The 11,622-nt window shown below is 44.5% G+C and overlaps 1 protein-coding gene across 1 annotated transcript in view; it reads right to left on the reverse strand.

Annotated features, from left to right (window-relative positions):
* Positions 1 to 11,622, reverse strand: part of LOC103915417 (transcription factor HIVEP3-like) — a 50,454-nt gene that overhangs the window by 34,219 nt on the left and 4,613 nt on the right. The window contains exon 2 of the mRNA XM_009322228.1: positions 10,339 to 10,484. Coding sequence (XP_009320503.1) covers positions 10,339 to 10,484 — 146 coding nt within the window. The remainder of the gene's footprint in view (positions 1 to 10,338; positions 10,485 to 11,622) is intronic.

The raw sequence follows: 11,622 nt of genomic DNA on the forward strand, positions 1-11,622 counted from the left end.
AGATTAAAAAAAAACAAACAACAAAACAACAAACAGGAATCAGATTAACTTCTGCCTTGAGAAGAGACCTGTCTCCTCAAAAGTAATGTTTTCATCATTAGAAAGGAACAGAAAAGGAAGTCCCAAAAAGCCAGTTCAGAATTATGTTCTCAGCGTCATCTTCCTGCCATTTACCTAGTGGAATATGGATTGAGTAATAGGCAGTTAGGTCTGGGTCTGTCTGTTTGAACATCAGGTTTCTAATTGATTGCACAGTACTTGGAATCTATTAAAGGGCTTCTATAAATTACATTTCTGTATAGGACAGGCTGCCTAGATATGCAGATGTTAAGAACTGGCTAATCCTAAGTAAACCTGGTAAAAACGTTTGCCTTCTCAAATTTTCCACTGAATTAATTACAGAGATTGTGTCACTGAATCAATAAAGTGAAAACCCTATAATCTTGAAGTTTGCCACAAGCTCATAAATAGTCTGCTAACATGGAGAGCTTATTATTCCAGACATTTGGCCCATATCAAACAGTGGCTCAGAATAAGACGTTGTGTCATGCCTGCGAATCCGAAATGCAGAAGGACAGCCCAGGTGATCATGGGCTTACTTCAGGACTTCACACGGATTCTTTTACATTATAATTTTCAAACCCCTGACAAAGGAAAGTGTCCAGCTTGCCTTTTATTAAACTGCAAAAAAAATGCTTACTCTTATGAAACTGAAGCCATATACAACCTTGGAAATGCACACACACACAAGTGCTATTAACTTGGTACCTGCATGCACACATTCCTATGAGTATGTCATTTTCCCTATCCTGAGATCATCTCTGACCCTCATCCTCTCTTTCTCTTCACTTCTTTGCGGGCACCAACTTGTACCATTTTTCTCTCCATCCCACACCCTCCCTCTTTGTTGTGAGAGCTCAGGTCTTCCAGCCTGACCCTCTCCTGCTTGGATAATTGCAATCTCTTACCTTCTAACCAATTTCTACCTCCCTCCATCCCTGTTCAGCTGCCAAAATTGTCCGTCTGATCAAATCACATTCTTCCTTTCCGCTGACTTCCCTTTACCTGTGTGATCAAGGCACTGTGAAATGCTCTTGTGTGTCCCTTCATCTGCTCTTGGATATCACGATTTCTCCTCTCTCTCATGCACGGCTCTGCTCTGCCAGCAGCCCTGGACCTATAACACCCGCTGGCACTTTTTGCACCGAATGCTGTTTGTCTATTTTGCTTTGTAACTCTTCTGTATAAAATGTATGTGAGCGAGCTCACAGGTTACATCCTCAGACTCTTCCCCACTTGGGATGACAGAGTCATTTTCCCCGTGCTTATCTTCTCCCCCTCTCAGACCCTATACACTTTGTGCCCTCCCCATAGAGAATGACTCCAGAATAGTGCACGCAGGGTTTCGTGAGTGAACCCTGGTCCCAGAAATGAGACCAAGTTGCACATAGGTCCAAGAAAGAGGCAACATTGCAGACTTGTGGAATGGTCTAACCAGCCCCAAGGAGAGACATGAGGTCTAACAACGAAACACCCACTAGTGCCATCCTTGACTTCACCCCCATTTTTGCAAAGGGATGACTGAGACAGGGAGAGGCAAGGTGATCTCCAGGGTCACAAGTCTCTGGCAGAGCATGGAAGAGAGACCCCAAGCGAGGCAATGCTCCCTTTTTGCCTTTTTGCTTGCAGTGACCTGAACTCATCTTTCCACTGAAGAAGGAAGGAAAATCATCTGTCCCATCCCAGGAACCCACTTGCTTGTTGGTCTCAGAGCCTGCAGAACAGGGGCTGCTTCTCTTTATCTACCTGACTGATCCTAGGGTCTACAAGGTGTTATAAGCAAAGTAATTGCTAGAACAAATGCAATTACTAGTAGATTTTTAATTCATTTAGTGCTACAACAGGAGACTGACAAGCCTGGCAGCGGGAGCACTCTTCATTCATCAAATAAGATACAGCACAATGCCAGCAAGGCAGGTTTGCCGTAGCCAGGTACCCCAGGCACCTGTGCAAGGCATCAAAGACATCTTCTTGCTTGATACTGTTTATTAAGTCTGTATTTTTCATGATTTGAGCTGAAAGCAAATAGGAATTCTTGTCTTTGTATAACACAGAGAAGATAAAAGTCATGATGAGTGGAATAAGAGGCTGGGAAAACCCTATTGGGAACGCTGGGCTCAGAAAGAGTGCCATCTTCCACCCAAGGACCACACTCAGCCTCTGCCCCACCATAATCATGTCATGCTGGGGAAGCCCATGGGCTGGCTGGCTGGGTGCTTATAGGGTTCTTTACTTAGGAGGAAAGAAATCCCTGCAGAAAGTTGAGCATGCCACGCAAGGTCAGAGAGGAAGCTGGAAATAACATTTTTTAATAATTGGCTGTGGGAAATTAGCATCAAGCTGCATTATGAGCGCCTGCCAGCAGGACGTGTCAAGAAAGCGGGCTCGCTGTACAGGCAAAAATAATTTAGGAAAAATGATAAATGAAACCAGACAACAACCTAGACTAAATCCTTCTGTGTTTGTCAGATTTCCTGGGAAAACAAGAATAAGCTGCAGAATGAACGCCATTTGTCAAGTGAAGTGAGGAGATATTCAGGACAGGAAAAATTAACTATTCCCACTGAGGAATATTAAGACATTTTAAAGGCATGATATAATCAAGCTTAGCAGTAGGTGAGTTTGTGCGTCCCCTCTCACAAACAAGGAAATTGAAGTGTAGAGAGAAGAATGACTTATCCAAGAGTCACGGTGAGTCATGAGTCCACCATCCCAAAGTCACGCTTATCTGCTCTAACCACCACCATTCGCCGTCTCCAGGATATGTTCAGGAGGCCAGGGAACGGTATGTTCAGGAACTGCTCAGCACAAACACAGCTGATATTAAAGGAAAGCTGTCTCTAGCGCTCCAAGCTGTAGGCACATGGGGACATCCTGCATTTCAGAGCCAAGGTGGAGGTGGTGCAGGGATGACCGGTCATCACTGCACCCAAAGCACGAAGAGCACAGTGGTCCATGCGTGGCAAATATTTTTCCACCCAGCTTTATCAGGGCTAGGATGATAACTGAGAGTGGCTCCATGCTTAGTTGACCAAAACATATGCAGGATTTAATGGGTTTTTTTGTACCTGCATCCATAAGGGAAAACCAAAGGTGGTAGCAAAGAGTAGATTGAATGTGAATGATGCTGATTCACATTGCACAGACCCTTGAGAAATGTTCAGGGAAGGTATCAACTCACAGGTTGCATGTAGTGTCATAAAAACAAGGAAAATACAAAGTGCTTCAAGCCCTGAGCTCTGTTCCAAAGATACAACATTTGGGATCTTGCATGAAGCTTCAGTAGTGGTTATACAACCAGAAGCTGCTCCCAACAGAAATTAATAACCTGTTTTAAAGTTAATAATCTGAGGTTACTTCTGTATTATACAAGGTTGCTTATACAAGAGCTCTTGGCACAGAGCACCATCTGCTGAGTGGCAGGTTCGGGAACGGGCGCTGTTACAGAGCCGTCCCACACTTTCCCTCCGAAAGGAAATCTGTCAGCTCTCCCAGACACACTGCCTCTTATCTAATACATCTCAGCAGCGGCTCGAAGCAAGCAGATAGGCTGAGGTGTCCTAAGTCAGAGTCAAGCAAGTTACACCTTTGCTTTGCTGCTGTCTGCACTGACTCTACCTGCAAACTTCTCACTTTCCTCCTCTTCCATGTGCTGTTTCCTGGCGTCTACCTTGCTGCTCCCGATCCAAGAAAAGATTTCCCGAACAGACCACGAAAAGAACTGATTTTTCAGTTTGGCTACTCCCTGAGTTACCTGGGGAAATTTTTTTTTTTTAATTAAACCCAAAATTAAAAAGAAAAATAAATCCAAATTTTCATGAAGAAATATTAGGGGGAAAAAAAAGCATTTGCTTCAAGTTGAATCGAACCTTTTCTTCACATTAGATTTTAAGTATATTTTAATCTAAGAATGCAATAATTTTCAAAGCAAAAAGCACATATTCCTTTCATTTTCAAAATATTTTTTCTCTATTTGCTATTTTTCTCTGCTGCTATTCCTGAATGTATCTTTCAAGCAGCCTTTCTCACTGCCTGCAAACCTGTCTCTTCAAACAATTTCTCCTTTCATCTTGTCAGCATCGGTAAAATTCACAAATCCGTCCTTCCTTAAATTGCCACCCTGTGTCTTGTCTCCTTTGGATTGTTAACTTTTTAAGCAGAAAATGTGCTTTGCTAGTGCTATGAAAAAAAAAAAGAGAGAGTGTAAATGTATGGTGCTCAAAGGAGACCTTATGTTCTTTTAACAGGCATAAGAAATGAGGCTTGTCCTTCCCCCCGTGTGGAGCACAGTGCCTGGGCACAGCCCCAGTACCCACGAGGACGGATTCTGGCAAGCATGAACATCATGACCCTTTGGGCTACACCCAAATCCTGTGGGTATGGACCACCAGAAAGCCAACCTCTTAGAGGGAAATGGAGACTGGCTACTTTGGTGGGGATTCCTGGAGAGCTGCAAGCATCTGACACAACACGTCTTTTTTCCTATGGGCATTAACAAAATCAGGGTATGCTCTTCCCTTTTCTCAGCATCCCCAACACAAGCTGGTTAATCATTTTCAGATCTGCCTAGGCAACAGGGCTGTCCCTGGTAGTCTCAAAGCCAGTGGCATGAAAGCTCTCCTCTCCATTTGTTGTAAAGTCCTATCTGAAAAACAAACAAAAAATTCCGCATATAGGAAACACTTCTTTTTTTTAAAGGTCCTTTACAGAAGCAGGATAAACGCCTGTGCACAAGCTGATGCTTGAGACTTTAAAATCATGGTTCAGACAGCAGCTTGACACATGCAAGACCAGATTTTCAGAAGGGTTGTGCAGCCACAAGGCTGCCCGAATGGAGCACGGCAGTGCCTGTTCGACACGTCTCAAGACAGGGAAAATCCAGCAACCCACAAGATGCTCAAATTAATGCCCAGCAGTCAGTCTGGCACCACCAGCCCTAACGGAAAAGTTTTAACACCAATTTCTCCCTTCTGTGCAAAATGGACAGTCTCAGGAAAACCTCTTTCACTTAAAAATGCAAATTACAGGAATTCTTTGCTTATATCTAGGAACAGAGTAAAATATTACTATTTAACACCAGCCCTGCTTCGCAGAGATGTATACCCATTTGAGGCACTGCCCTGGGGCTGTGAAGTGAGTTCACCTCCAGCATTCAAGCAGGTTTGCAGGTAAATGAAGGAGCATCAGCCGTTAGCTCACACTGGTGCACATGGCAGCTGGATGAGTTACAGACATGAGCTTGCTCAGATTCCTCCTTTGCTGCTAATGTGCGTGCTCAAGTTAGCGTCTTTCGGATAAATGACTCCTTTCAAAATAAACATGGTGAATTCTTAGATCTCATCTAAGCAGCAAAGGAAATCCCCTGAACGAACCGGGTCCGATGCAGGGGTTTGGAGTTACACGCTGAGAAACTTTGCTTGTTTAACAGAGAGGCTTTCTCTAGGGTAATAAAACTCTCGCATTGCTGTGCCAGGGATTTTCCATTAGGTGTGTGTCAGCGGGTGGTGGGAGCTGCAGTTTCTGTGGCCGGTCATAGAAATGGAGTGAGATCACCTTGGAGAGGACGACCACAGATCCCAGTGAGTCCACAACAGCAAGAACTGGGAAGAGAGCTGGGGGAAGGGAGGTTTGCATACAGCTAATGGGTCCCCCAAAGGTTTTTTTTTCCTTATGTATCCATTAATTAGCAGTCATGTTCGAGTCTGATAAAACAGTCCCAAAGCTTCTCCATTTTCCTTCAACCCAGGGGAAAGTCTCTCACTAGACAGGCTAAGTGAGGCAGATGTACGGCTCCATCGTCTTCCTGCGTGCCTAAAATCCCATAAGCAGCCCCGCAGCATGGAGACAAAGGGCAGTGCAACACAGCAGCCTCTACCCCTCCAGCCCTGGGGCTCTCTAGGGAATGCAATGGTCAAACCTCATACAATTCCCTAGTTATTTGTACTGACCTAGGCAGAAGGGGCTTCGCCCAGGCTCAAGGGAGCAGTGATTTAAGGTGGGAGTTCAGGATCCCAGTTCAGAAGATCCCATGGCTGATGAACCTTCAGCTCTCTGTTACCTATTGGTGAGGACAAAGAGTGATGGATTTGGATTCATATCTGAGTCAGACCAAACTGATGACTAGAGCAGCCTGGGTGCACTATGAGCATCTCTCTTAAAGTTAAAAGACACACTACATTACATCACCACGGGTTCTTCTTGCTCATGTGTGGATTTGTACACATGGGATGGTGTGAAGGGGAGGTATTTTTTAAGGTGTGAATGCAAGGATACTCGGGTTTGCAACTGTAAGTTTGCAGCCATAAGGTTTTTTTCCCTAAAGACGGAAAAAAACAGAACAGTTTTCCAAAGAGAGCCTTCCTTTTGATGTAGTTTTCATTTTACATGACACTGGTTTGGGGATGTCAGCTAAGGTTAGTGGTCTTTAGCCTTCTATATCTTGGTATTGCTTTCCCTCCCTGTTCCAATCAACTAGTGCAATAAGCCAACTGATGGGCCCCATAAAAGCACAGGGAGTTTGGCTATGAAATAGAAGAACATATATTGACTGTAACTACCCCACTACTATCAGATTTCATCATGGTAATGCTAATGCACAGTAAACAGGCAACATTTCCCTGACAAGACCATGATACCATCACAGACCTCACTCTCAAATCAGGTCGATACCAATCTACAGTTTCATGATGTAAGATTTCAGAATGGGCCTGGTGCCTCCAAAGTACCAGAGTGGATTGATGAAGGTGACACAGAGCCACCAAGGAATCACGGCACTTCTCCTGAAGCAGTGCTGGCCAGCTTGACCTTCAAAGATCATTTTCACTGCTCAAAACCACCACAATATCCCGCAGGACAAGTCCAATGGATATTTTTATTAGCTGCTTCAGGAGTACAAACATTGACCTGGCTGCTTAATGGTATGGTTCTCCCAAACACAACCTAACAAGACTGTGCAGCATCCAGCCTGTGCATGGGATGTTAAACGACTCCCATCTCCTTTGCAGTCAAGTGCATGGGGTGTCCTTGTGGAGCAGGGGGTGAATGCTGGTTGCAATGGAGGTATATTCAGTCTTACGAAATTTGAGGACTGCAAGTAAAAGCCACTGCTGAAATTACATATGGAGTGATCTTAGACTTGCTCTCTAAGAGGAATTTGTTCTTTAAACAGAAGCCCAACAGAAAACTCTGTGGATCCCATCTACAGTCAACTGTGAAAAAGTCAAGGCAGAACCACGCACATCACTCCTGTGGTCCCCAAGAAACCAGAGACACAATACAAAAGGACTACAGATCCTCTTCTTCACAGGAGGCCAAGGGAGGTAGATGCTCAAATGGCTGGGTAACTCAATGGGAGTTGAATTACTCTACCACCCAGGTCCTCTTGACAGTCCCAGTGGCCACTATTCCACATCCTGAGATGACACCACAGGGGCCGACTGACATCCTTCGTCGAAAGAGTGATGAGGGAAGAAACTGAGCCCGAGCACACCCCATGCATGGCATTATTGAGCCTTGATCCTAAAGCCAGGTATGAATGTACCTCAAGGCTCAAGGAATCTGCAAGCTGCTGTTTCCAAAACACTTCCCAGTGGAAACACTTCCCAGTGTTTCCAAAACACAAGCAAAGCAACCATCCACTTTCATATCTAGGGAGGAGACATCTTCAAATGAGAGAGACTTTGCAAGGGAAGCCAAGCTGCCCCACACGCTCTGAGAGCCTCTGGCAAGTCCATTGGTTTATTCCTTAAAAATGGGCAGTGGGTATGATGAAAGTGTGAAATCTGGCTTTTCTGGTCTTCTCTGAAAGCCAAGAAATATGATTCTAGCCGGCAGGCTGGACAGCAGCAGGGAAAGTAGCAGAGCTGGTCCTGGCAGTGCTATAAGCAATATAGCAAAGGGGGAAAGGCAGTTATGGGATTGGGGAAGCCAGAAGACTGTACAGAGGGAAAAGCAAGTGTTGAAAATGGCAGTGAGAAAGGCAAGAGCTCTAAAGAAATAAAAACTGATGGGAAGAAGGAGTTAAAAGAGCTGCAGCAAGTTCACCTTTTGTGGGAACACTTGAATTTCTTTATAATCTCCCTCCTTGGTTGGGGCAACAAAGCATGAGATGGCTCCAAAAGATTTGAAACCAACTGCATCCCACTGGAAGGATGGGTCTAGCCAGCAGCAGACCATGTGAAACCAATAAATAAGGGGAAAAATGAGACAAGGATGACATTTGGGGGGGGGGGGGGGGGGGGGGCAAGGAGGAGATTTGGGGGGGGGGTGGGGAAGACGGTGAAATAACATTTTGAGAATGGATGTACTTTTTGTAAAATATTTTCAAGAGATGGCCAGGAAAGGGGTCTGATCCATTTAGTGTCTTGCACAAAGCACTAGGCACCCTGCAGATTCATCTGCAGGCTTGTTCCTTCACTGCAAGAAAATATCCTCGCAGGCACAAGCTGCTGAGGCTGAACAATTCAACATCAGAAACCTTGCGGGAACTAGGCACAGACCACCAGGTCTGTTAGAACAGCCTGTCCTGCCTGACCTCTTAGCAGTGCCTATGCCATGTAATTTAGATATAAAATTTATTTCTGTGACCTGGTGTGTTACGTTAGTGCCTGTGCTTGGCATTAAACAGCTACTATATTCTGTCTCACATCCAGAAGGAAGTCTGCCTTAAGTCAGTGCTACAGGAACTTTAAAATAAAACATAGCATACGTTCAGGATGACTAATATATTCCCTGATGCTGGCTTACACAGAGCATGTTGGAAAAGTTGCTTTATTTTGTGTCTGTCGTTTAGAAAATGTGACTCCACATCCATTGTGCTGGGCTCAGGGACGCAGACAGCCTCCCCGCGTGAGCACAGGGACATGGAGATGCGGCTCATTTCGGTGGGGGCAGTCGGAGAGCAGCCAGCGCTGAGCACCCCCGCGTCTCTCCCCAAAAAAACCTTCGCAGAGCTGCTCTGCGAGGGGCAGGGTGATTTTCATTCATGATAACACTGAGCGTCTTTAATCATGTCTAGGAAGGAGTCCAAGCGTCCCTCTGAAATGGCCGCAGCTCCGGGACAACCCAGTTGAGGGGAATGGAGGCCTCTCGTGGGCTTCAAGGCAATAAAACCCGGCACTCAGTTAGTCCCATGGGTCCTATCTGCTACAGGAGGGTGATGGCAACCTACTGAACCCATCGTATTTCTCAGTCTGTTGCTTTCTTGCCATTCCCTGGCTCCCTCCCTAAATCACTTCAGGTCATAACCATTACAGGTTGCCACTACTTCAGCTCTCTGCATTCACCACTCACGACCCACACATATCCAAACCTGAGCTGGGCTCGTAATGCCTACATCTGGGTGAGAGGTGAGTGGTCCTGAACAAACAAGCAAGTTTCCTTTCCGAAAGCACTATTTTACTCTTTTTGGTTAGCTAGTTTGATCATCTGCTAATGAAATACTTTAAAATAAAAGCAAACTTCAACTGGTAACAGCAGAAAACCACAACCACTGACTAATTAAAGCCTTTTTCTAACACACAAAAAACAAGACCACCCAATAGCAAGAGCAGAACTGATGAATCCTGCTAGGTATTTCTTACATCTCTTTGGCCCCCTCTGCAACACACAGGAAGGATGATCTTGAAGTATGAACTGTAAGTGTATCCCACAGACATGCTACTTATTAGCTGATTTTTTTTATTTTTGAAAAGATAAACAGTAGTATTAGACCAGTGCTGAATTACTGAAGAGTACTCTGAATTACCTGGAGCCAAGAATTAAGATATACATCAAATTTAGATCTTGCATCCATTCTGGTTTGAGCTACTTTGGTTGGGTGGGATTAAAATCATATAAATACAATCGTTCTTTTCTCCCCCACCCAAAACCCAGGCATCAGAAAAGATCCTCCTTATAATGGTAACAACCATTATAAGGTTGGGGGAACATCATTTTCAGGAGAAGGCTCTGGAAAGGTTTAGAAGATATAGAGTACACCCCATCACATCAGAGACAGCTACAGGACGTGTTTGTGCTCTTCAGTCATCTCTGCTCAACCACCCGCTCAGAAAAGAGATAGAGGTGCTTGCTACAAAAATAGAAAATTAATGCAGTCCAGAGTATCTACTGATCTCAAGGGCCAGGTTTTTACAGTGGCTGTGGAAAGTAAGCTGAAATCCAACTATATCTGGCCTTCTCCTGCTCACCTCCATGTGGCACCTTCACTGACTTGCCATCATTGTTATCAGTAATTCCTATACAATGTGACACAGAGAGAGAAATAAATGAGACACTTACCCTCCTTCAAAGATCTTGATCCTGACTGGCTCCCCTCTTTTGGTTACAAGAGCCTCTTCTTCTGATTTTCCTCTTTTATCCTCTTCCTTCTCAGCTCTAGTTACATCTTTTCGACCTTCATTAGAAAGGAGCGAAGGCAAATGAACCTATCTCCCCAAAAGAGCAAAACAATCATTGATTACATACAAAATCACTCTAAGACAGACACAGACCAAACAGTCTCAGAAAGAGCCAGCAACCTACCACACACGCTGCTCCTGACAGCTAAGTGCAGTAATTAGGACATCCTCTTAACAAACAGGGCCTCTGCTTCTGGATTTTGAGTCCTGCTGGTTATGATGTATTTACAGTGACTGCTTACAAGTTTTTAAATCACCCCCTGCATATGGTGGCTCAATATCATCCAGCTCTTGCCAACTGGAAAACTGAGGCATAAGAGAAGTGTCTTGGCTGGGGTCACTCTGAGCATGTGGTGGAGCCATGGGTCTCTGTTCCAAATTCCACTGCTCTGTCCTTGGGTAATATATATCTCTAATATATGTATGTCTCTAATATATACATGTAAAAAGGTCTAGAGAGGAGGGATCTGTAGAATTCATATATTTAACCTCAACCTTTGGGGTTCCCCCACATACACACACATTCACACAAATTTGGACTTTAGCTATTTAAGCTTGATATAAATCACTTGACAGTCAAAGCTCTCAGGTGATTTCCTTTCACTGAAACCATGTTGCCAAGGGCACAGTACAGAGAAAGCCACAAAACCAATGGGAGAAAATAATCCTCAACCTCCCCAGATGTTCCCAAGGTGAAATTTGCTTTTTCACTGTTAAACTCGCCACCCCTTGTTTAGACCCAGGTTTAAGTCATGCACTGACATCTCATCTAGCATGTTTAACGTTATTTGTTATAGTATATGGACTTAAACATTAGAGCTGCCTCTCTAGCTCTGTACGATGCAAGGGGAGCTCCCCACACCTGGAATGAAATATTGGGGTGTTGCCCCCCTGCAACCTAACAGTACAAATAATAGGGGTCTCCAAAGCTCCGAAAGAGGAAAGCAGATTGCCTTTCACCCAGGCTACTTTTTACACAACTGCAAGAATATCTGAAGTTCAGTTGAATTACCCATATCCTCACTTTATATATAATTTATGGGAAAAGACTAAAGGCATTTGAGAGACCAGGGTTATTAGAGGGATTTTGGCCTGAACGTAGCCAATGAACTGGCAGAAGTCTAAAGCAGAGCTGGTCACCCTTGACTCTTTACAGATGCTGGAA

Source organism: Pygoscelis adeliae, unplaced genomic scaffold, assembly GCF_000699105.1.
Source record: "Pygoscelis adeliae isolate BGI_AS28 unplaced genomic scaffold, ASM69910v1 Scaffold513, whole genome shotgun sequence".
Taxonomy (NCBI): Eukaryota; Metazoa; Chordata; class Aves; order Sphenisciformes; family Spheniscidae; genus Pygoscelis; species Pygoscelis adeliae.